This window comes from Ranitomeya variabilis, chromosome 4, assembly GCF_051348905.1.
Source record: "Ranitomeya variabilis isolate aRanVar5 chromosome 4, aRanVar5.hap1, whole genome shotgun sequence".
NCBI lineage: Eukaryota > Metazoa > Chordata > Amphibia > Anura > Dendrobatidae > Ranitomeya > Ranitomeya variabilis.
Window position 1 is genome coordinate 240,745,184 of NC_135235.1, and position 26,242 is coordinate 240,771,425.

A 26,242-nucleotide genomic window follows, 5' to 3' on the forward strand; every position below is an offset into this window, starting at 1 on the left:
ACAGGGAGCTCCTCCTAGTGGTGGCTGCAGACAGGATTTTATCGTGTATCTCAGTATACAGGGAGCTTCCCCTAGTGGTGGCTATAGACAGGATTTTATCATGTATCTCTGTATACAGGGAGCTCCCCCTAGTGGTGACTGCAGACAGGATCTTATCATGTATCTCTGTATACAGGGAGCTCCCCCTAGTGGTGACTGCAGAGAGGATCTTATCATGTATCTCTGTATACAGGGAGCTCCCTCTAGTGGTGTCTGCAGACAGGATCTTATCATGTATCTCTGTATACAGGGAGCTCCCCCTAGTGGTGACAGCAGACAGGATCTTATCATGTATCTCTGTATACAGGGAGCTCCCCCTAGTGGTGGCTGCAGACAGGATCTTATCATGTATCTCTGTATACAGGGAGCTCCCCCTAGTGGTGACTGCAGACAGGATCTTATTATGTATCTCTGTATACAGGGAGCTCCCCCTAGTGGTGACTGCAGACAGGATCTTATAATATATCTCTGTATACAGGGAGCTCCCCCTAGTGGTGGCTTTAGATATAGACATGGATCATTGCTATGTATAAAAACTTGATTGATGCCGGGTTTTGCTGTTGTGGGTTATAAAGATATTTAGTTTTTTTTTTCTTTTCACATCTTTGTGCTTCTAGAAAATGCAGTGTGTGTACAAGTATTAGCTTTTCTGAAATTACATTTTTAAAATTAATGGCAACAAATGTAAAATAAGTTCCCAAAGAAGACAAGAATCAGGACACGATCCAGAGGACTTGCTTTATTGCTGGCGGCAGGTCTCGTATGGCGGTTGTCCTGCGTTCACACTGTGCGATGTCGGGTCCCTCGGATACATCATTAGAAAATAAAGAAACGGAACAGACAAGAAAATATGAGATTGTGAGAAAGAGAAATCCATTAACCCCTCAGACGCCGCAAAACATTGTCCTGAGAGACCTGCAGGTGATGTGGAGTCTTTGGGGCTTTTTCGGTTTTGAAAGTTTTGGCGGGTAATGAGTGGGTCCCGATGTCCCCGGATTGGCGATACATTGTATCACGGTCAGGAGGAGGGGCTCTGGTTTGTAAACATGTGATGTCATCAGTGGGGGGAGGTGGACGCGCGTTGGGGAAATAGGTTTCTACACAAGGTGGGACAGTTACCTGAGCATTTGTCACATTGTATCAGACATTCCTCTCGGGGGCTGGCACTTTGCTACAATGTACAGGCACTTCTCACTAAATTAGAATATCAAAAAGATCATATATTTCAGTTCTTCAATACAAAAAGTGAATCTCCTATATTCTATAGAGTCATTACACACAGAGTGATCTATTTCACGTGTTTATTTCTGGTAATGTTGATGATTATGGCTTACAGCCAATAAAAACCTAAAAGTCATTTTCTCAGTAAATTAGAATACTTTATAACCAGCTTGAAAAAATGATTGTAAAATCCGAATTGTCGTTCTACTGAAATGTATGACCAGTAAATGCCCTCAATACTTGGTCGGGCTCCTTCTGCATCAATTACTGCATCAATGCAGCGTGGCATGGAGGCGATCAGCCTGTGGCACTGCTGAGGGGTTATGGAAGCCCAGGTTGCTTTGATAGCAGCCTCCAGCTCATCTGCATTGTTGGGTCTGGTGTCCCTCATCTTCCTCTTGATAATAGTCCATAGATTCTCTATAGGGTTAAGGTCAGGCGAGTTTGCGGCCAATCAAGCCCAGTGATACTGTTGTTTTTACACCAGGTATTGGTACTTTTGGCCGTGTAGACGGGCCAAGTCCTGCTGGAGAATGAAATTTCCATCTTCAAAAAACTTGTCGGCAGAGGGAAGCATGAAATGCTCTAAAATGTCCTGGTAGACGGCTGCGCTGACCTTGGTCTTGATAAAACCCAGTGGACCTACACCAGCAGATGACATGGCTCCCCAAACCATCACTGATTGTGGAAACTTCACACTAGACCTTGGAAATCAAGGTCCTAGAGTCTGGAGGAAGAGTGGAGAGGCCACAATCCAAGCTGCTGGAGGTCTGGTGTGAAGTCTCCACAACCAGTGATGGTTTGGGGAGCCATGTCATCTGCTGGTGTAGGTCCACTGTGTTTTATCAAAGTCAGTGCAGCCGTCCACCAGGACATTTTATAGCACTTCATGGTTCCCTCTGCCGTCAAGCTTTTTGGAGATGGAAATGTCATTCTCCAGCAGGACTTGGCCCCTGTCCACACTGCCAAAAGTACCAATACCTGGTGTAAAAACAACAGTATCACTGGGCTTGATTGGCAAAAAAACTCGCCTGACCTTAACCCCATAGAGAATCTATGGAGTATTGTCAAGAGGAAGATGAGACACCAGACCCAACACTGCAGACGAGCTGAAGGCTGCTATCAAAGCAACCTGGGCTTCCATAACCCCTCAGTAGTGCCACAGACTGATCGCCTCCATGCCACGCTGCATTGATGCAGTAATTGATGCCAAAGGACCAAGTATTGAGTGCATTTACTGAACAGACATTTAGTAGGACGACATTTCAGATTTTAAAATCATTTTTCAATCTGGTGTTATAAAGTATTCTAATTTACTGAGATAATGACTTTTGGGTTTTCATTGGCTGTAAGCCTTAATCATCAACATCAACAGAAATAAACACGTAATAAAGAACTGACATAAATTCACTTTTTGATGATCTATTTTTGTGAGATTCACCTGTATCATTCTTGCATATACGACTGTCTCTTTAACATCCTGTTGTAGTGATTGGCTGGTTACTGCGGTGTGGGCATGGCCTCATGGCGAGTGCTGTTTCCAGGGTTTGGGTCGCCGCGGTCCTTTGTGCCCCACGCAGTGCTCCCGGTTGGGCCCGATGCAGGCCGCGTAACCCATGGCGTAGGGGATGTAGCTCTGCTCCACCACGCCATGCAGCAGATGAGCCATTGGGCCCTTAGCAAAGATAGCGACGTCCTCTCCTCCGTGTGTCTCTGCTTTGAGGGGCACCGCTGCCTGGGCGAGATACTCGGGGTTCTCTGTGAATAAGGAGTCCATTACTGCACTGAGGGGGCCCCTTGAGGAGCTGATTCTGGGGCCCAATGACAGAGCAGAACTCACCGGTGTCCAGGTCGGTGATGTTCTGCCGCTTTCCTCTGTCCATCCTGAAGCCGGGGCCGTTCCCATAGAGAATGGAGGTATATGGCATCCCATCCACGTCACTCTGCCCCAGAGCCAGGCCTGCAGGGAGAAGAGGGCACATGACAGCACGGAACCATAGCCCCAACTGCCGAGAGGGTGTCTGCTCACGGACCCCCATAGTGCACAGCTTCCTCCTCCACTTTACCTGTAGAGCCCAGCTCTCTACAACAGAACCCTCATAGCGCCCAGCACCCTCATACAACACAGCCTCCTCCACCAGGACTCTAGAAGAGCACAGCCCCCTCCTCAAGGACTCCCATAGTGCACAGTCTCCTTTTCCGGGACCCTGGTAGAGCTCAGTCTCCTCCTCCAGGACCCTTGTAGAGCCCAGCCCCCTCCACCAGGACACTCAATGCACAGCCTTTCCCTCCAGGAACACCATACAGCACAGCCTCCTCCTCCAGGACCTTTGTAGAGCCCAGCCCCCTACAACAGGACCCTCAAAGAGAACAGCACCCTCCTCAAGGACCCCCATAGTGCACAGTCTCCTCCTCTGGGACCCTGGTAGAGCCCAGTCTCCTCCTCTGGTACTCCATACAGCACAACCTCCTCCTCCTCCAGGACTCCCATACAACACAACCTCTTCCTTCAGGATCTTTGTAGAGCCTAGCACAGTCCACCAGGACCCTCGTAAAGCACAGCCCCCTCCTCTAGGACCTCCATAGTGCACATTCTCCTCCTCTGGTACTCCATACAGCACAACCTCCTCCTCCTCCAGTACCCCTGTAGATCTCAGGCCGCCTCTTCATTTATTGTGCACATGTCCTCCCACAATCCCCCGTCTCCTTTTGTATAATTCTGTTCATACAGGGCTTCCTGGAGATTCGGCAGTCAGGGTGTGGTTCTTACCTAGTATTGGGTTTCCTCTTGGCGGGTAGCCTCCGAGGGTGAAGACATGGGAGTGGTCCGCGGTGACCAGGGTCAGGGTGTCTTCCTCTGAGGTCAGTGTGCCCGCCAGCCCTACTGCTAGGTCCAACTCCACCGCTTCATGTAGGGCGAGACTCGCCTGTCCAGCATGGTGACCATGGTCGATGCGCCCTCCTGGCGTCAAGATGGAGAAAATTCTACTAATGCTGATGACAGAATGGCGCAGATATACCGCAAACTACACGGATGTCCACTACAAAGAAGATGACGATGCCTCACCTTCCACCAGCAGGTAGAAGCCTCTTGGGTTCTTCTGTAGGATCCTTATGGCAACGTTGACCATCTCAGTGAGGGTGGGGGCAGAGGATTCGTTCTTCACCAGCTCGAATGGTAGATCGTCTGGCGCAAAGAGACCTGGAAATGGAGGGAGAGCTGGCAGTGAGAGGCGAGAAGATGGTGAGGGGCGAGAAGGAAGCGAGAGGGAGGTGAGAAGGAGACGAGAGGGAGGCGAGAAGGAAGCGAGAGGGAGACCAGAAGGAGACAAGAGGCAGACGAGAGGGAGGCGAGAGGGAAGCAAGAGGGAGGTGAGAAGGAAGCGAAAGGGAGTGAGAAGATGACGAGAGAGAGGTGAGAAGAAAGCTAGATGGAGGCAAGAAAGAGACAAGAGGGAGGCGAGAAGGAGACGAGAGGGAGGAGAGAAGGAAGTGAGAGAGAGGCGAGAAGGAGGCGAGAGACAGACAAGAGGAAGGTGAGAAGGAAGCGAGAGGGAGGCGAGAAGGAAGCAAAAGGGAGGCGAGAAAGAGACTAGAGGGAGGTGAGAAGGAGACGAGAGGGAGATGAGAAGGAAGCGAGAGGGAGACGAGAAGGAAGCGAGAGGGAGGCGAGAAGGAGGCGATAAGGAAGCGAGAGGGAGGCGAGAAGGAGACAAGAGGGAGGCGAGAAGGAAGTGAGATGGAGGTGATAAGGAAGCAAGAGGGCTGCGAGAAGGAGACGAGAGGGAGGTGAGAAGGAAGCGAGAAGGAGACAAGAGGGAGGCGAGAGGGAGGTGAGAAGGAAGCGAGAGGGAGGCGAGAAGGAAGCGAGAGGGGGCGAGAAGGAAGCGAGAAGGAGACGAGAGGGAGGCGAGATGGAGGTGAGAAGGAAGCGAGAGGGAGGCGAGATGGAAGCGAGAGGGAGGCGAGAAGGAAGCAAGAGGGGGGTGAGAAGGAAGCGAGAGGGAGGCAAGAAAGAGACGAGAGGGAGGCGAGAAGGAAGCAAGAGGGAGGCAAGAAGGAGACGAGAGGGAGGTGAGAAGGAAGCGAGAGGGGGTGGTGAGAAGGAAGGGAGAGGGAGGTGAGAAGGAAGGGAGAGGGAGGTGAGAAGGAAGCGAGAGGGAGCCGAGAAGGAAGCGAGAGGGGGGCGAGAAGGAAGCGAGATGGAGGTGAGAGGGAAGCGAGAGGGAGGGGAGAAGGAAACGAGAGGGAGGCGAGAAGGAAGCGAAAGGGAGGCGAGAGGGAAGCGAGAAGGAGACCAGAGGGAGGCGAGAAGGAAGCGAGAGGGAAGCGAGAAGGAGATGAGAAGGACACGAGAGGGAGGCAAGAAGGAAGCGAGATGGAGGCGAGAATGAGACGAGAGGGAGGCGAGAGGGAGGGAGATGGAGGAAAGAGGGAGGAGAAAGGGAGACAAGAAAGAGGGGAGAAGAAGGCGAGAGACACAGGTGTGAGGGTATGTGCACACGTAGTTGAAACCTCTGTGGATTTTTCAGCACCTGTTTTGAGAAATCCGCAGGTAAAAAGCACTGCATTTTACCTGCAGATTTTTTCTGCGTGGTTTTTATGCGGATTTTGCGTGGATTCCACCTGCGGTTTTACACCTGCGGATTCCTATTATGGAGCAGGTGTAAACCGCTGCGGAACCTGCACAAAGAATTGACATGCTGCGGAATAAACAACGCTACGTGCATGTGCACTACGGATTTTGTTTTCCATAGGTTTACATGGTACTGTAAATGCATGGAAAACTGCTGCGAATCTGCAGCGGCCAATCCGCAACGTGTGCACATAACCTGAGAGGGGGAAGAAATATAAGATGTGATGGAGAACAACAAGGGGGTGAAATCAGCAGAGCGAGAGTGAGCAGAGTGCGGTCACTGCGACTCCCATCATTGCATCTGGAATATCCTGAGCTGACATCACTGAGAAAATAAAAAGCGAGAAGCTCAGGGACTACAAACCCATCAGGTAATCCACGTTCCTGGGGTCAATCTCCATCAACTGAGTCCTGTTATAGATGTAGCGAGAAACCTACAACACACAAAGAAATGATCCCACAAAGCCGAGCAACGGTCTCCACTCACCTCCAGAGCTGCAGTTACTATTCTGCTGTTACATTGTGTCTTATTCACCAGAGCTGCAGTCACTATTCTGCTGTTACATTGTGTCTTATCCTCCAGAGCTGCACTCACTATTCTGCTGTTACATCATGTCTTATCCTCCAGTCACCTCCAGAGCTGCGGCACCTGTCTGCTCGCAGCTCTGGCTGTGAGTGGAGCAGACACTGACTCATGGTTCTGCGCACCTTTGATGGCGGTTTCTTCTGGTACCACAGTGTCACCAGGTCCTTCCCGTCCCGTCTGGTGCCCTTGGCCCCGGCCTCCTGGGGGTGCTGTATGTCCGGGGTGCCGCTTGGGAACATGTACTTTCTGCCTCCGCCCAGAATCACCTGCACAGGTAGAGGGCATCGTTAGCAGGAGCCGGGTCACTGCTCCCCTCCGGGGGGGGGGGCCTGTACCTCTATGTCCACGATGTTGTGGACCAGTTGCCAAGCGATATCCCTGCAGCCCTGACTCGTGGCCTCCGCTGGTAGCTCTGCATCTGAATACCAGTCCCGGTCCGGACTGTGGGCGTAGGCGGCAGCCGGTGTGCCGTGAGTGATCCGCGTGGTGGTGACCAGACCCACGGAGCGGCCTGGGGACGAGAACAGGCGGCCATGACCGTCACTGACACGGAGCAGACGGACAACCGGCACCTACATGAGAGGTTGTCAGCCCCTGGTATTGTCTCCCACCTGCTGCCTTCGCCCACTTCAGGATGGAGTCCACCTCGTGGCCACGGCTGGTATTGCAGGAGCCCAGTGTGGCCGCGGCGCTGAGTCCCACGAGGCCTTTATTGGTCTTCACACCGCACAAGAAAGCAGTGGCCGTCCCCGCACTGTCCGGGACCTGGGAGTCCGTGTTGTAGGTCTGCAGAGAGGAGGACACTGGTGACTACTCTAATCATCCCCGCACTCTCCGGGACCTGGGAGTCCATGTTATAGGTCAGCAGAGAGGACACCTGTCACGATAATATGAATATGCCATGTTTTGAGTATATACCAAAAAGGTCCATGGCTTTTCAGACACACGCTGTGGGCTTTTCCGACCTCAACTCTTCTCACTCTGCCTAGAAAAACTCCTCTTCTCTCTTAGCCTGCAGGCAACTCCCTCCACCCTGCTATATGGCTGTAATGTGAGCCCATTGTGCCAGCAATACTCACTGGGATCGCTGAGGAATTTATATGGCTCTGTGCTGTGAAAGCCAGTCTCCCTAAACCCCTCATTCCCCCTCCTGCCTAATACCAGCCAAAACAAGGTCAGCCATGAGATGAAATGATATGAACGAAATGTAAGTGTTTTTCAACTTTAATCCCATTTAATTTGTAATTGTACTGCACATATGATACTTGCCTTCTTTATAATATCTTTTTATACTTCTGTAAACACTGCCTACCTTTTTTGGAGTAAAATATATAAAATTACTAGCTTTGTCTGTCCTTGCTCTATAACATACTGTCACGCCCTCTGAAGTGAATTACGCTACTAATTTGGGTTGGCTCTGGACCCGTTAATAATTAAGAAATCGGAGTTGGTGGCAGCGGATTTGTCCTGCGTGTGTGGGAGACTTTGCAGCGACGGACGGCATTGATAATTATTGTTCCTGCCTGAGTTGGAGTAGTTATAGCGCCCTCGCTGCAGCATGCCCATTAGCCAGTACAAAGTAAGGCAGCCTTTGTGACGACTAATTATCCTAGGTGCAGTACCTAATCAGAGAGCTGCAAGTTCCAAACCGGAACTGGGAAGTGGGATATAGATAAATCCCCTTCAGAAAAGAACTGGGGCAACCAAGCAACCCCAGTTCATGACAAATTGGTGTGAGCGGTGGGGAAGAAAGATATATCCTCCCCGTGAACCATGACAACACCGGTGACTACCTCCATCATCCCCGCACTGTCCAGGACCTGGGCGTCCATGTTATAGGTTTGCGGAGAGGATACCGGTGATTACCCCCATCATCCCCGCACTGATCGGGACCTGGGAGTCCATGTTACAGGTCTGCAGAGAAGACACCGGTGAATACCCCCATCATCCCCGCACTGTCCGGTACCTGGCTGTCCGTGTTGTAGGTCTGCGGAGAGGACACCGGTGACTACCCCATTATCCCCGCTGTCACGATAATGTAAATATGTCATAATGTGAGATTAGTTCTAGAAAGTACCATGGCACACAAACACACTCTGTAGTTTCGACTCCCCCTTCTCCCCCTCTGCATTCGCTAATACAACAAACAAAGCTCTATGGCAGATACTGTGCTATTTGATACCAATGTGTGAGCAGTTTATGGCTCAAGCTGCAGATACCAGTCTTTGTGAAAACCACTCATTCCCCCCTCTCATCTAATACTAGTTGGAACTGGTGTAAAGCCCTGAGTTTCCTTGTTCGATTAAAGTTATATACAGCGGCACCGATTTGGGCTAGAGAGATAAGAATTATATATTCTGGATGTCCATCGGTAGATCTGCCACCCACTGAGAGCACTAGCAGCTAGACGCAACGAGTGCAAAGCGCGGATTTCTCGGTAAGCGGTTCACGTAATTGTTTCGTGTTCACACTTAACCCCTTAGTGACAGAGCCAATTTGGTACTTAATGACCGAGCGAATTTTTACAATTCTGACCACTGTCACTTTAAGAGGTTATAACTCTGGAACGCTTTATAGGATCCCGATGATTCTGAGATTTTTTTTGTGACATATTGTACTTCAAGCTAGTGGTAACATTTCTTCGATATTACTTGCGATTATTTATGAAAAAAACGGAAATATGGCGAAAATTTTTAAAATTTTGCAATTTTCAAACTTTGTATTTTTATGCCCTTAAATCAGAGAGATATGTCACAAAAAAAGTTAATAAATAACATTTCCCACATGTCTACTTTACATAAGCACAATTTTGGAAAAAAAAAAATTTTTGTTAGGGAGTTATAAGGGTTAAAAGTTGAGCAGCAATTTCTCATTTTTACAACACCATGTTTTTTTTAGGGACCACATCACCTTTGAAGTCATTTTGAGGGGTCTATATGATAGAAAATAACCAAGTGTGACACCATTCTAAAAACTGCACCCCTCAAGCTGCTCAAAACCACATTCAAGAAGTTTATGTACTTTACGTACTTCACAGGAACTGAAACAATGTGGAAGAAAAAAATGAACATTTAACTTTTTTTGCAAACATTTTACTTCAGAACCATTTTTTTTAATTTTCTCAAGTATAAAAACAGAAATTTAACCACAAATTTTGTTGTGCAATTTCTCCTGAGTACGCCAATACCCCATATGTGGAGGTAAACCACTGTTTGGGCGCACCGCAGAGCTTGGAAGTGGAGCACCGTTTGACTTTTTCAATGCAGAATTGGCTGGAATTGAGATCGGATGCCATGTCGCGTTTGGAGAGCCCCTGATGTGCCTAAACAGTGGAAACCCCCCACAAATGACACCATTTTGGAAACTAGACCCCTTAAGGAACTTATCTAGATGTGTGGTGAGCACTTTGAACCCCCAAGTGCTTCACAGAAGTTTATAACGTAGAGCCGTGAAAATGAAAAATCGCATTTGTTTTCACAAAAATGATTTTTTCGCCCCAAAATTTTTATTTTCACAAGGGTAACAGGAGAAATTAGACCACAAAAGTTGTTGTGCAATTTCTCCTGAGTACGTCGATACCCCATATGTGGGGGTAAACCACTGTTTGGGCGCACCGCAGAGCTTGGAAGAGAAGGAGTGTCGTTTTACTTTTTCAATGGAGAATTGGCTGGAATTGAGATCGGACGCCATGTCACGTTTGGAGAGCCCCTGTTGTGCCTAAACAGTGGAAACCCCCCACAAATTACACCATTTTGGAAACTAGACCCCTTAAGGAACTTATCTAGATGTGTGGTGAGCACTTTAAACCCCCAGGTGCTTCACAGAAGTTTATAACGTAGAGCCGTGAAAATAAAAAAAATCGCATTTTTTCTACAAAAATGATCTTTTTGCCTCCAAATTTTTATTTTACCAAGGGTAACAGGAGAAAATGGACCCCAGAAGTTGTTGTACAATTTGTCCTGAGTACGCCGACACCCCATATGTGGGGGTAAACCACTGTTTGGGCGCATGGCTGAGCTCGGAAGCAAAGGAGCGCCATTTGACTTTTCAATGCAAAATTGACTGGAATTGAGATTGGACGCCATGTCGCGTTTGGAGAGCCCCTGATGTGCCTAAACAGTAGAAACCCCCCAAAAGTGACCCCATTTTGGAAACTAGACCCCCCATGGAACTTATCTAGATGTGTAGTGAGAACTTTGAATGCCCAAGTGCATCACAGAAGTTTATAATGCAGAGTCGTGAAAATAAAAAATATTTTTCTTTTTTACAAAAAAGATTTTTTAGCCCCCAAGTTTTTATTTTCACAAGGGTAACAAGAGAAATTGGACCCCAAAAGTTGTTGTCCAATTTGTCCTGAGTATGCTGGTACCCCATATGTGGGGGTAAACCACTGTTTGGGCGCATGGCTGAGCTTGGAAGGGAAGGAGCGCCGTTTTGGAATGCAGACTTTGATAGAATTGTCTGCGGGCGTTATGTTGCATTTGCAGACCCCTAATGTACCTAAACAGTAGAAACCCCCAACAAGTGACCCCATTTTGGAAAATAGACCCTCCAAGGAACTTATCTAGATATGTGGTGAGAACTTTGAATGCCCAAGTGCTTCACAGAAGTTTATAATGCAGAGTAGTGAAAATAAAAAATATATTTTTTTCCCACAAAAAAAGATTTTTTAGCCCCCAAATTTTTATTTTCACAAGGGTAACAAGAGAAATTGGACCCCAAAAGTTGTTGTCCAATTTGTCCTGAGTATGCTGGTACCCAATATGTGGGGATAAACCACTGTTTGAGCACACGGCAGAGCTCGGAAGGGAAGGAGCGCCATTTTGGAATGCAGGCTTTTGATAGAATGGTCTGCGGGCATTATGTTGCGTTTGCAGAGCCACTGATGTACCTAAACAGTAGAAACCCCCCACAAGTGACCCCATTTTGGAAACTAGACCCCCCAAGAAACTTATCTAGATAGGTGGTGAGAACTTTGAATGCCCAGGTGCTTCACAGAAGTTTATAATGCAGAGTAGTGAAAATAGAAAATATTTTTTTTTCCACAAAAAAGATTTTTTAGCCCCCAAGTTTTTATTTTCACAAGGGTAACAAGAGAAATTGGATGCCAATATTTGTTCTCCAATTTGTCCTGAGTATGCTGGTACCTCATATGTGGGGGTAAACCACTGTTTGGGCACACGGCAGAGCTAAAAAGAGAAGGAGCGCCATTTTGGAATTCAGACTTTGATAGAATTGTCTGTGGGTGTAATGTTGCGTTTGCAGAGCCCCTGATGTACCTAAACAGTAGAAACCCCCCACAAGTGACCAAATTTTGGAAACTAAACCCCCTAAGGAACTTATCTAGATACGTGGTGAGAACTTTGAATGCTCAAGTGCTTCACAGAAGTTTATAATGCAGAGTAGTGAAAATAAAAAAATATTTTTTTTCCCACAAAAAAGATTTTTAGCCCCCAAGTTTTTATTTTCACAAGGGTAACAGGAGAAATTGGACCCCAAAAGTTGTTGTCCAATTTATCCCGAGTACGCTGATGTCCCATATGTGGGGGTAAACCACTGTTTGGGCGCACGGCAGAGTTCAGAAGGGAGGGAGCACCATTTGACTTTTTTAGCGCAAAATTGGCTGTCGTGTTTGGAGACCCCCTGATGTACCTAAACAGTGGAAACCCCCCAATTCTAACTCCAACCCTAACTCCAACACACCCCTAACCCTAATCTCAACACGATCCATAATCCTAATCACAACCCTAACGATAATCACAACCCTAACCCCAAAACAGCCCTAATCTCAACCCTAACCATAACCCTAATCAAAACCCTAAATCCAACACACCCCTAACCCTAATCTCAACCCTAACCTCAAACCTAACTCTAATCCTAATACACCCCTAACCCTAATCCCAACCCTAACCTTAACCCTAATCCCAACCCTAACCCTAATCCCAACCCTAATCCCAACCCTAATCCCAAACGTAACCCTAATCCCAACCCTAATCCCAAACGTAACCCTAATACCAACCCTAATCCAAACCCTAACCCTAATCCCAACTCTAACCTTAACTTTAGCCCCAACCCTAACCCTAACTTTAGCCCCAACCCTAACCATAACTTTAGCCCCAACCCTAACCCTAACCCTAATTTTAGCCCCAACCCTAGCCCTAACCCTAACTTTAGCCTCAACCCTAGCCCTAACCCTAACTTTAGCCTCAACCCTAACCCTAAATTTAACCCTAACCCTAGCCCTAACTTTAGCCCCAACCCTAACCCTAAGGCTACTTTCACACTTGCGTTGTGTGGCATCCGTCGCAATCCGTCGTTTTGGACAAAAAACGGATCCTGCAAATGTGCCCACAGGATGCCTTTTTTGCCCATAGACTTGTATTACCGATGGATGGCCACACGTCGCGTCCATCGTGCACTGGATCCGTTGTGTTTTGGCGGACCGTCATCACAAAAAAAGTTCAATGTAACCTTTTTTTTGTACGTCGCATCGCCATTTCCACGCATGCGTGGCCGTAACTCTGCCCCCTCCTCCCCAGGACATAGACTGGGCAGCGGATGCGTTGAAAAACTGCATCCGCTGCCCACGTTGTGCACAATTTTCACAACGTGCGTCGGTACGTCGGGCCAACGCATTGCGACCGCCCTGTACCGACGCAAGTGTGAAAGAAGCCTAAGGCTACTTGCACACTGGCGTCGTACTCGGCCCATCGCAGTGTGTTGGGCCGACGTACCGACGCTAGCGTTGTAAGCGCCGCACAACGGGTGCAGCGGATGCTGATTTTTCAATACATCCGCTGCCCCATTGTGAGCTGCGGGGAGGCGGGGGCGGAGTTCCGGCCGCGCATGCGCGGTCGGAAATGGCGGGCACGTCGCACAAAAAAAGTTACATGTAGCGTTTTTTTGTGCTGACGATCCGCCAAAGCACGATGCATCCGTCGCACGACGGATGCGACGTGTGACAATCCGTCGCAATGTGTTGCTAATGCAAGTCAATGGAGAAAAAACGCATCCTGCATGCACTTTTGCAGGATGCGTTTTTTCTCCAACGACGCATTGCGACGGAAGCCAAAAAACGCTAGTGTGAAAGTAGCCTAACCCTAACCCTAGCCCTAACCCTAACCCTAAATTTAGCCCCAACCCTAACCCTAGCCCTAACCCTAGCCCTAACCCTAACCCTAATTTTAGCCCCAACTCGTCTCTCCTGCCGGCCGGCAGATGGCAGCAGATGGCGGGCGCACTGCGCATGCGCCCGCCATTTTCTTTGCTGAGCAAGAAGCCGGCCGGCAAGAGGAGACGCAGGAGGACCCGGGGACACCGGGTGAGTATGATAGGGTCCCCGAATCCCCCTATTTCTCTGTCCTCTGATGTGCGATCACATCAGAGGACAGAGAATTACAGATCGCTTTTTTTTTTTTTTTTTTTTTGCGGTCGCCGGTAAACAGTTAATTACCGGCGATCGCAAAACAGGGGTAAAAACCGACCCCGATCATGTTCTTTGGGATCTCGGCTACCCCCGGCAGCCGAGACCCCAAAGATCTTCCGGGTGCCGGGCGGCGGGCGCACTGCGCATGCGCCCGCCATTTTTTCCCAGAAAAAAGATGGCGGCGCCCATCGGGAGCCACAAGGAGCACCGGGGGAGATAGGTGAGTATTGGGGGGCTATTGGGGGCCATCGGGGACACTATTTCTCTGTCCTCCGATGTGCGATCACATCGGAGGACAGGGAAATTAAATGGCAAATCGCGTTTTTTTGTTGTTGCGACCGCCGTTAAACGGTTAATTACCGGCGATCGCAACTCGGGGGTTGGTAAAACCCCCCCGAATCATGTTCTCTGGGGTCTCGGCTACCCTCGGCAACCGAGACCCAGAGAAAATCCGACTCTGGGGGGCGCTATTCACTTTTTCCACAGCGCCATTAATTAACGCCGCTGTGGTTTAAGTACCCTTAGCGGCCGCCGTTAAAAGGCGTATCGGCGGTCGTTAAGGGGTTAAAGGAATGCCCCTGACTTGGGGAACATCATGAGCATGTGTTGTACTTATGCGAGGTTCACACAGCAAGTTATGCATAAAAATAGTTTTCATATCCTAAGTAAAGGGGAGGTGTCAGCCTCTAAGTGATGTCACCACAGGGGGAGTGACTGGGTTTTGGGCTAAGAATATCTTAGTGAGCCAGATTTCCAGCAGCGTCTTGTGTCCGGTGTCCAACTGCTCTCTACATATGTGCTACGCATCTAGATGTTTTTATCCTCCTAAGCCACAGGCCAGCCAAGATGATACCATGACATAGCAACCTATAAGTGTTCTTTTCAAGTTTAATCCCATTTTATTTGTAATTTGTATTGTACACATGATTTTGTCTTCTTTATGACATTTTTTTAATATTTTGTAAACACTGCTTTTGTTTTTATGGATTAAAATATACAATTTAATAGCTTGTTTCTCCCTGCTCTATAACAAACTGTGTATCCTCTGAGGTGAATTACGCTACTGATTTCGGTTGGATCCGGACCCATTAATCCTTAGGAAATCGGAGCTGGTGGCAGCATACTTTGTTCTGTGCGATTGGGGAGGTTTTTCAGTGATGGCGGTGTTGATAATTATAGTTCCGGCCTGTGTGGGAGTAGTAATATCGCCCTCGCTGCAGCGTGCCTAATAGCCAGTACATAGCAGGCAGCCTTTCTGGTGACTAATTACCCTAGGTGCAGTACCTAATCTGACCGGAGGTTAAAGGGGGCACCAGAGAGCTGCAAGTTCCAAACCGGAAGTGGGATATAGATAAATCCCCTTCAGAAGGAACCAGGGGCAATCAAACAACCCCAATTCGTGACAAATTGGTGTGAGTAGTGGGGACGATGAAGGTATCGTCCCCGGGATCCCTGACATATTGTTGGGATCCGTGACATATTGTTGGCAGCACAGTGTGAACCATGACACCTGCATTGTCCGGGACCTGGGAATCAGTGTTATAGGTCTGTGGCGAGGAGGACACTGGTGACTACCCACATCATCCCCGCACTGTCCGGGACCTGGTGTCAGGAAATAGGAAGAAGTTCTGATTACTTTAATTACACATACAGAGCTCTCTGGCTAAAGGGTACGCTGCATTAAGGCAATATAACTACTCCCACTCGGCGAGAACAATAATTATCAACGCCACCAGTCGCTCGCTACCAAGCCTCCCAAGTGCACAGGACAAATCCGCTGCCACCAGCTCCGATTTCTTAATTAATAACGGGTCCAGAGCCCACCCAAATTAGTAGCATAATTCACTTCAGAGGACGTGACAGTACGTTATAGAGCAAGGAGGGACAAAGCTAGTAATTTTAGATATTTTACTCCAAAAAAGGTAGGCAGTGTTTACAGAAGTATAAAAATATATTATAAAGAAGACAAGCATCGTATGTATAGTACAATTACAAATAAAATGGGATTAAAGTTGAAAAAACACTCACATTTCGTTCATATCATCTCATCTCATGGCTGACCGGGTTTCTGTGGAGGAGGGGCACACATCTAGATGCATTACACACCTGTCTCACAGATAGGCCCATGAAAAATGGCACTGAAGACTGCTGTCTCGCTCACTTATCTCCCAGCCTAAAACCAAGGCACTCCCCCTGTGGTGACCTCACTCAGAGGCTGAATCCTCCCTTTTCTTAGAGTTATGACAGACCATTTCTATACATAACTCGCTGTATGAACCTTGTATGAGAACGACACAATGGTCAGGATGTTCACCACATCAGGGGGGTTCTTTTAAGTATTAAAAAAACACCATAAGAGGAAAAACTGTCACTATTCTAGACAAAAAACACCAGTACACAGGCAGAGATGCTTACCTGTCCAAGGCCTCCAAACAATTGCACTAGCCAAAGGTGCAGCGGACCCAAGTTAAGATGGCAGATACACAGGTGCAATAATACCAATAAGGCAGCCACCGTACAATCAGGAATTGGCCACTTGGTGCACCTGTGCAAACAAATAGTCTGTATGTGGCGTGTACACACAGAAATACAAAATATATGGCTCAAAGCCTATTAATGACGCCATATAGCGGGCTAACCATAATGCATCCTGTGTGAACAGAGGCCACAGTATACAGAGCCATCTAAAGCCCAGCCGCACCCTGGAAAAATATACAGTGCACCAAAAACATAACAATGTATGCAAGGGTTCTTTTAAGTATAAAGACGGTTGAAGACACAAAAGAGCACAGTAAAACCAAAAACACTCCATTGCAAAAAAATCACAGTAATCAGCAAGTGCTAGTAAAAAGATGTAAAAAACAGGGTATTTGGTTGATACTTTTTTACATCTTTTTACTAGCACTTGCTGATTACTGGGATTTTTTTGCAATGGAGTGTTTTTGGTTTTACTGTGCTCTTTTGTGTCTTCAAGTTTCTTGGTGGTGTGTGAACATGTTCCTACAGACTTGTTCACTGTGCAAGTAGCCCATGTGTTTCTGTTTCCATAAGTATAAAGACGGTGTAGATACATGACCCGCTTAAGGAGAAATCCGCTCCTTGCAACTCGTTGTGTTTAGCTCCTAGCCATTTCAGTGAGCTATAGATCTCGCGATGAATATCTGGAATATATAATCCTTATATCTCTAGCCTGGATCGGTGCCAGTTTACATAACTTTAAAAGAACAATAGAGTCCCATGCATTTTGGAACAGACTGTACCAGTTTTAGCTAGTATCAGGCGGGAGGGGGAATGAGGGGTTTAGAGAGAGATGGGCTTTTGCAGCACCAAGCCATATAAATTCCTCTTGCTGGCACACTGGTCTCCCATTACAATTATATAATAGGGGGAGGGAGTTGCCTGCAGGCTTAGAATTCCAGCCTTCTGCTGGCAGGCACAGGAAACTGCAGCTGAGAGCTCTGTATGTGTAATTGAAGTAATCAGAACTTCTTCCTATTTCCTGACACCTGGGTGTCCATGTTATAGGTCGGCGGAGAGGACACCGGTGACTACCCCATCATCCCCTACCCCGTAACTCACAGTGTAATGTATCACTACTCCCATCATCCCTGACCCTCCTCCGGATTCCCCCCTACCTTTGATAGAGCCAGATGGGGGAAGTTCTCCATGTGCAGGCGGCTGCTTTCTCCAGAGTCTCCGTCCATCTGTCCTCGCAGTATCCGGGCAGCGGTGATGGTGGAGATTCCCATTCCTGCAAGAGACCGGAATAATGTACCGATATAATGTTATCAGTCACCCTGACTGCTGCCACCCCTCACCCCGACTGCTGCCCTTCCCGTGGTTGTTCCTTCCCGGTGAAAGACCTGGCTATTCATTGCTTGCATTGAGAAACACGTGATGGTGTCTCCGCAGCTTTTATACATGCATTTGCATATTTCCCATAAGGGACGGGGGCAGTGTTCTGGATCACTGCGTTGAGAAACACGTGATGGTGTCTCCGCGGTGTTGGATGTTTTGATCTCCCCGAGGTCATTCACCCTTATGTTTATAGTCTTTTCACCAGGCACTGCTCCAAATAGCCAGTTTCCTACTCCACACTGGTGATGAGGGGCAAATACCCCAAAACAGCTGTCTGTGGATGGATACCATGTTTTGGCATAGGTGGTTTTCCTTTATTGGATGCTGCCCTTCCCGTGGTTGTTCCTTCCCGGTGAAAGACCTGGCTATTCATTGCTTGCGTTGAGAAACACGTGATGGTGTCTCCGCAGCTTTTCTACATGCATGGTTATTTTTTAAAGACTCTGACGATAACCCCAAACAGGCCATTTGCAGCACATGCCATGCCCGCATCAGCAGGGGTAGCAAAACAACCAGCCTGACCACCACCAGCATGATCAGGCACATGACAGCAAAGCACCCGACTTTGTGGGCCGAACCCCAGGTCCAGGACCTCTGTCTGTGGTTACACCACTGCTTCTTCCACTGTTTTGCGTAGAAGCCAAACCCCAGTCCACCGTGCATGCGAAGATGCCGCTAGCCCTGAACCTGTTGTAGCCCATAGCCAAGCAGCACCATCAGCAAGCCCGTCTATGTCCTTGTCCCAACACAGTCTTCAGTTGTCTATAACCCAGTCTTTGGAACGCAAGTGGAAATACCCAGCCAATGCCCCACAGGCCACAGTCCTAAATTCTAATATTTCTCTTCTGCTTGCACTAGAAATGCTCCCTTTTAAGCTCATTGAGACGGCAGCATTCCGCAAACTGATGGCAGTGGCCGTCCCAAGTTACTCGGTCCGCAGTCGCCACTAGTTCTCCTGGTGTGCCGTACCGGCATTACACCAGCATGTGTCCCACAACATTACCCGTGCCCTCAACAATGCTGTTACAGGGAAAGTCCACCTAAATACAGACACATGTACAAGTGCTTGTGGGCAGGGACGGTACATCTCACTGATGGCACACTGGGTTAACATAGTGGAAGCCGGGACCAAGTCGGACCTTGGAATGGAACATATCCTCCCCACACCGAGGATTGCTGGACCTACGTCAATCAGGGTTGCCCCCACAGTCTACAGCTCCCGCACCTCCTCCTCCTCTTCATCCTCCATCTCTGAAATCCTCACATCAGTCAGAAGCTGGAAGTACCGCAGTACTGCCTCAGCCAAGCGGCAACAGGCTGTGCTGAAGCTAATCTACATGGGTGACAAACCGCACAATGCACAAGTGTTGTGGACAGCGCTGAAAGAGCAGTCAGATGTTTGGATGACACTGCTGAACCTACAGGCAGGCATGGTCATGTGTGACAATGGCCATAACCTGGTGGTGTCTCTGAGGCCAGGTGAGCTCACACACATACCTTGCTTGGCCCATGTGCTTAACCTCGTGGTTCAATGTTTTCTGAAAAGCTACCCGGAGCTGCCGGATCTGCCGGTGAAATTACGCTATCTGTCTGCCCATTTTAGAAGGCCAGCTACAGCTTCAGCCGCCCTTGCTATGCTTCAGCAGCGTTTGCAGCTTCCAGCTCACCGGCTGGTGTGTGATGTCCCCACGTGCTGGAACTCTATGCTGCATATGTTGGAAAGGATTTGTGAGCTGAAGAGGGCAGTTGTTGACTACCAAAATCAACAAGGCCGTCGATATTCAGTTCAGACTCCACATATAAGACCTCAGGAGTGGACATGGATGTCCGACATATGTACCATCCTCCAAAACTTTGAGGACTGCACCAAGATGGTGAGCGGCGATGACACCATAATTAGTGTCACCATCCTGCCTCTCAGGATTCTGAAAACCTCTATGCTCACAATTAAAGAGGATGCATTGCAGGCAGAGCACGAGGACATGGAGCAAGGAACCATACAGGGGGATTACACTCAGCCTCATGTCTTCTCAACGTGGATTGGTAGTCAATGAGAAGGAGGAGGAGGAGGAGGAAGAACATGAGCTAATTTCATGAGCTATAGATGGTACTACAAACACAGCTGTCATACCGTCTGTTCAGTGGGGATGGCCTGAGGATAGGGAGGAGGAGGAGGAGGAGGAGGAGGACAGCATGGTCAGTCGTCCTGTTGGTGAGGACAGGAAATCTTTAGCAGTCTGGCACGCATGGCTGACTTTATGTTGCGTTGCGTTTCACGTGACCCTCACATTATTAAAATTTTGGATGACACTCATTACTGGTTGGTGACACTTCTAGACCCACACTACAAGGAGAACTTTCAATCTCTTCTACCAGAGGCAGAGAGGTGTATTAAAATGCTGCAGTACCAGAGGGCCCTTGTAGCGGAAATTCCCATGTGAGAACGCTGGCAGCAGAGTTTGTTGTACAACCAAGGAGTCCAAGCGAGAGAGACAGAAGTACAATCCAGCTCAGGCAGGGGAACAATGGCAAAGTTCTGGGACAGGTTTCTCAGACCCTCCCATCGTGACGGCACAGAGGCAACGGGTACTGTCACAAGAAGTGCAATGTTTGTGAAGATGGCGAGGGAGTACCTTGCAGATCGTACAAACGTCCTCCGTGATTCCTCTGTGCCTTTTAATTACTGGGTATCCAAGCTGGACACGTGGCATGGACTGGCTCTCTACGCCTTAGAGGTCCTGGCCTGCCCTGCTACTAGCATTCTGTCAGAGAGGGTTTTTAGTGCTGCTGGTGGAATTATAACAGATAAGCGCATCCGCCTGTCAACTGAAAATGCTGACAGGCTGACTCTTATCAAAATGAACAAGGGCTGGATTGGGAAACACTTCCATACACCACCAAGTGAAAACAGCGAAACATAACCTCAAATACATTCTCTCTTTTGGGGAGGTGTATTCTCATGCATCTCTTCACAACCACACATGGATATACGCTTCCAGATTTGGTCTGTTGTTTTCCTCCTCCTTATCCTCATCCTCATCATCCAGAACCACTATATCACCGGTGTGAACGTGATCTGTACAGTGCATTTTGGGCAAAGGGGCTGTGATGGCATTCTTTTATTTTGTAAAAAAAAAGGACAACACATTGGGCATGAATTGGGAATTGGGCACACACCACATGGCCAGCTAGGGGTGTTAAATGTTACAATGACATTTCCCAGTGAATGCGTTTTAAAGCAATGTTAAAGTTGAAAAATGCTTAAAAAATGCAGCGTCTGAACTAAGCCTAAGTGGGGAGGACGTTTTCGTTCTGGGGTTAAAAATTTGGCCTTTCAGGCAAGTCATTAACCTGCAAAGGATGTACCTTGACATATTTCCCAGCAAAATCCGTTTTGGTTTCGTTTTAGTGTGTTTTTTTGTGGCACCAGGAAAAATGGCATGAATCTTGGAAAAAATGACTAAGGCTGTGAACTAGGAGTCAGGAATGCTTCCAGGAGTGATCCCCATGAGGTCCCTGTGTCATTTGAGCAGTTTTTCCATCATTTTCAGACGTTTTTAGACCTTAAAAGGCCCCCCGGGGGATCGCGGTAAAAATACTCGGGTCTCCCATAGACTTACATTGGGCTTGCTGTTCTGGCCGAGTACCCGAGTATTCCAATCTGCTCGACCCGAGCAACGAGCACCCGAGCATTTTAGTGCTCACTCATCACTAGTGGCAACCCAAAGGGACAAGCGTTGATCCACCATTTACCCACCGTCCCCCAGGAACAGGATCAGGTTTCGGGCCGTGTTCAGATTCAGCTTCTGCAGCCTCAGCGCCTCCTCCAGGGTCTGGCGCCCAAGGTCTCTCCAGTACTGCGGCTCCTTCTCCACATCTGTAACAAGAACAGTTAAGAGGGACAACAAGTCCCAGCCAATCCTCGCACAGATCACCGCCCTACACATAATACTAGGAGCAACAGAAGCACAGAGGAGGTGAAGTGACATCTTGGTGCAGAATCCCAGATCTGCAGGTGATCATCACTAATGCTCTAGTCACATCCAGAGCTGCACCAACAATTCTGCAGCTTTCCTGTTAACTGTCTGACTGCTCATATTCCAGTAGTGCCGACTGGAGGATAAGACACGATATAACAGCCGAATAGTGAGTGCAGCTCTGGAGGTGAGTGGAGGATAAGACATGATGTACCAGCAGAATAGTGACTGCAGCTCTGGAGGTGACTGGAGTGTAGTGAAAATAGGTATTGGTATGGATGTATGACCAGCAGTAATTAACATCTGTCCTTAGGTTAAGACCTTTGTGAAGAGCTGCAGCCTATGTTATCCTGTGAAAAGGCAGTTTTCCTGTTCTCAGACCACGGGGGCCTTGCTGGGAAGACACAGAATTGGAAACCTTTAACACCTCTGATGCCTCAAAGGCAGATGCCAAATGGGACCTAGTGCAGCCTGACACTGTAAATTTCTCTGAGAAAGAAAGATTACACAAAGTGTTCAAAGAAAAATAATGTATTCATTGGTGGAGTGGCCATGGTCCAGTCACAAACCAAGGATTAGAATATTAACCTGAGAGGCTGGTCTAGAAATTTGACCATTGAAAGCTTATAGAATAGATTGAGGGGCAGCCAAGCTGATGTGAGCCATTCCATATTCCTCCCTCCCCTCAGAGAGCAGACTGCCGGACTGCAAACTTTAGATATTTCTGTAAGTTTTCTCCCTTTATTTTTATAACTCTCTAAATGTATTGGCCCTCACTGAAACCTGGATCCAGGACTCTGACACTGTCTCCCCTGCTGCCATTTCCCTTGGTGGCTTACAATTCTCCCATTCCCCGAGACCCACAAACAGACCTGGTGGTGGAGTCGGCATACTCCTGTCCCCACAATGCACCTTCCAGGTCATCCCCCCAGTTCTGTCACTCTCATTCCCTTCTTTTGAGGTCCACACCATCAGGCTCTTTCGTCCCCTCTCCCTCAGAGTAGCGGTCATATAACGGCCCCCAGGCTCACCCACCCACTTCCTGGACCATTTCTCTGCCTGGCTGCCACACTTCATGTCCTCAGAACTCCCAACCCTTATCCTGGGAGACTTCAACATCCCCATAAACAGCCCCACTTCTACATCTGCATCCCAGCTTCTATCACTAACCACTCATCATTGTTGCCAATCTCTTCTTTTTCATGTCCTGATCTGGCTGTACATCACTACAATGACACTCTTGGAAGCACCCTTGGCCAAGTAGCTCCCCTCACCCTCAGATCCTCCAAACCCGATTTCTCCAGCGATGCTCTAGGAGTGCTGAACGCTTATGGAGGAAAACTCACACACCAGAAGACTTCATACACTTCAAATTTATGTTAAGAACCTATAACTCTGCCCTTCACCTCGCCAAACAGTCCTACTTCACCACCCTGATCTCCTCACTATCCAACGACCCCTAGAAACTTTTTTACACCTTTCACTCCCTCCTCAGGCCAAAAGCACAAGCCCCTATCACAGACATTTGTGCTGATGACCTGGCCTCCCACTTTATAGAGAAAATAGACAATATCCATCAGGAAATCCGCTCCCAATCACCAAGTTCAGTGACTCCCATCCCTCCCTGCATCTCCCCTGGCTCACTCTCCACATTTGATCCCATCACAGAAGAAGAAGTCTCCAGGCTCCTCTCCTCTTCTCGTTCGAATACATGCACTACTGACCCCATTCCCTCACATCTCCTCCAGTCTCTCTCTCCAGTTGTCACTACTCACCTAACTACAATATTTAATCTCTCCCTCTCCTCTGGCATTTTCCCCTCCTCCTTCAAACATTCTATCGTTACTCCATTACTAAAGAAACCCACCCTCGACCCATCCTGCACAAATAACTACAGACCGGTATCCAATCTCCCCTTCATCTCTAAACTCTTGGAGCGCCTGGTCTACTCCCGCCTTACCCGTTACCTCTCCACTCATTCCCTCCTAGACCCTTCACAGTCCGGCTTCCGCCCCTTACACTCGACAGAAACTGCACTCATCGTATACAATCTCTTGCCCGCTCGTGCCGCTTACACCTAAAGATCTCCAGAATCTGCCCATTTCTCACCATGGAAACAACAAAAACCCTCACTGTCACCCTGATCCACTCCCGCCTGGACTACTGTAACACTCTATTAATTAGCCTCCCCCTTACTCGACTTTCCCCTCTCCAGTCCATCCTTAATGCAGCAGCCAGGGTTGTCCATCTGGCTAATCGTTACTCGGACGCGGACCAGTCGTTACACTGGCTGCCCATTCATTACAGGATACAATTCAAAGTACTTGTTCTCACCCACAAATCTCTCCACAGTGCGGCCCCCTTACATCTCCTCCCTCATTTCTGTCTATTGGCCTAACCGACCGCTGCGCTCTGCAAATGACTTCCGACTAACCTCTGCACTAATCCATACCTCCCACTCCCTACTCCAAGACTTCTCCCATGCTGCGCCAATCCTCTGGAATGCTCTACCCCAAGATATTAGGACCATCCACAACTTGCATAGTTTTAGGCGCTCGCTCAAAACACATTTGTTCAGAGCGGCCTACCACGTTCCCTAATAAAAGTCATTTTATGTTTGTGTGTGTGTGTGTAGCCCATTCACTATCTCCATCTATCCCCCACCCCCTGAAGATGGCTGGACCATCATTGTAAATACATAATTGTAAATACACACCTGTACTTTGTATCTCCCCACCTCATTGTAGATTGTAAGCTCTCACGAGCAGGGGCGGCTTATTGTGCTTTATTATTGTATTGTTAACGTTGTTACTTATGACTGTTGTATTTGAAACTGTAAAGCGCTGCGGAATATGTTGGCGCTACATAAATAAAGATTATTATTATTTTTATAACTGTTTTGCATATTTGTATGTCTCTTTATTACCATATTTTTATACCTTTCTATTGTAAGCACTGTACCTTTTTGTATTAAAGCATAAAACTTTAACAAGTTGAACTTCGTATGTTCTAAAGAATCCATAGCCGAAGGTGTGTGAGCCATATGAATGGCGGACATTAGTAGTAATGTTTCCGGGACTCGTCGCCAGTGTGTTCGGTGAGTGGTGGCAGCGTGTATGAGCGGGTGTGTGGCCTGGGTCGGTGTGTGATTTATGCTCCCATTGCAGCATAGGACAGAGGTTGAATGCTGGACAGAGAGGGGAGATAGATGAACCCTTGCAGGCACAACCCAAGTCACGTGCTGAGAAGCAGGTATGTGTCATGGAGGACAAGACGTGATGTAACAGCAGAATAGTGACTGCAGCTCTGGAGGTGACTGGAGGATAAGACACGATGTAACAGCAGAATAGTGACTGCAGCTCTGGAGGTGACTGGAGGATAAGACTCGATGTAACAGCAGAATAGTGACTGCAGCTCTGGAGGTGACTGGAGGATAAGACACGATGTAACAGCAGAATAGTGAGTGCAGCTCTGGAGGTGACTGGAGGATAAGACACGATGTAACAGCAGAATAGTAAGTGCAGCTCTGGAGGTGACTGGAGGATGACAGGATCCCCACCAGGTGATGAGATGTCTCTCCTGCGTCGCTCACCTGGGAATGTGCTGGGCAGAACCAGTCTTGCCAGTTGCAGCAGTGTTACCCAGAGCAGGGTCGTCTCCATGGTGCTGGTGGGGTCTCCTGTGCCCCTGATGTGATGCAGGGTCGGTCTCTGGTGCTGCCGGAGTCGGTGCCGTCTGCTCAGTGACTGGCGGTGAGATCAGGGCGCGGATCTTGGCTTCTCCAGCTCTTTTCTTCCTTATCTCAGTTGCATCATTAGAATCTGAGGCTGAGAAGCCGAGAGACTACACCCGACGCTGAGAGGAGAACGTGTAATGGCCCGACCACGGCCACGAGAGCCCACACCGCAGCCACAGCCACCACCGCCCACCACAGCCACGACCGTCCTCCGCCACAGCAATGAGAGCCCACACCTTCACCACAGCCACAAGAGCCCAAACCTCCACCACAGCCACAAGAGCCCACACCTCCACCACAGCCATGACTGTCCACCACCTCCGCCACAGCCACGAACGTCCACCACAGCCACGACCGTCCTCCACCACAGCCACAAGAGTCCACACCTCTGCCAATGTACCCACTGTATGAGGTGCCGTGTACTCGGGGGTGTGAATACTTTCTGTCCTCTCTGTATGAGGTGCCCTGTACTTGGGGGTGTGAATACTTTCCTTACCTACTGTAGATGCCAGCGATGTACAACTTACATAAGACGCGCCGCTGCAGCTGCTGCTCCTCGTGTGACACCGCTGTGACATTACCGGCCTCCCCTCCCCCACCTGAAGTTTGCCATTATAATGATTGCCAGGGGACACGGATTATCACACACAGGAGCCTATGGGGGAGAGGGGCCCCCAGGAGCCATTACCATCTGCGCCACCAGCATTGCTCTCTTGTTGGATGTTTGGCACATGTCTGTTACTAATGGGGGTTTATAGAAAAA

At 48.5% G+C, this 26,242-nt stretch overlaps 1 protein-coding gene across 2 annotated transcripts; it reads right to left on the minus strand.

The window, feature by feature from the left end:
• Positions 1-763: 763 nt before the first annotated feature.
• On the minus strand, positions 764-25,520 carry LOC143770636 (alkaline phosphatase, tissue-nonspecific isozyme-like). Of its 2 annotated transcripts, XR_013214683.1 has the most exons (12): positions 25,336-25,520; positions 21,524-21,643; positions 17,544-17,659; positions 7,094-7,268; positions 6,818-6,993; positions 6,605-6,748; positions 6,261-6,330; positions 4,328-4,462; positions 4,031-4,222; positions 3,101-3,220; positions 2,702-3,018; positions 764-1,233 (listed from the first exon to the last, which is right to left on the minus strand). XR_013214683.1 is itself a non-coding variant. In XM_077260451.1 (11 exons), exons 1-11 carry the CDS (start codon positions 25,403-25,405, stop codon positions 2,783-2,785), a joined length of 1,554 nt encoding a protein of 517 aa, XP_077116566.1. In that variant the 5' UTR covers positions 25,406-25,520; the 3' UTR covers positions 2,600-2,782. The 2 variants fall into 2 exon arrangements, 1 of the variants encoding a protein (XP_077116566.1); XM_077260451.1 differs by lacking the exon at positions 764-1,233 and having other exon boundaries at positions 2,600-3,018.
• Between the last annotated feature and the right edge of the window lie 722 nt (positions 25,521-26,242).

Excerpts from the sequence above, each read along its gene's own strand:
- LOC143770636 (XM_077260451.1), bottom strand. The coding sequence starts at position 25,405 with ATGGAGACGACCCTGCTCTGGGTAACACTGCTGCAACTGGCAAGACTG. Across the intron at positions 21,644-25,335 it reads TCTGCCCAGCACATTCCCAG|ATGTGGAGAAGGAGCCGCAG; the intron begins GTGAGCGACGCA and ends TTCTTGTTACAG. Across the intron at positions 6,994-7,093 it reads GAAGTGGGCGAAGGCAGCAG|GCCGCTCCGTGGGTCTGGTC; the intron begins GTGGGAGACAAT and ends TCTCGTCCCCAG.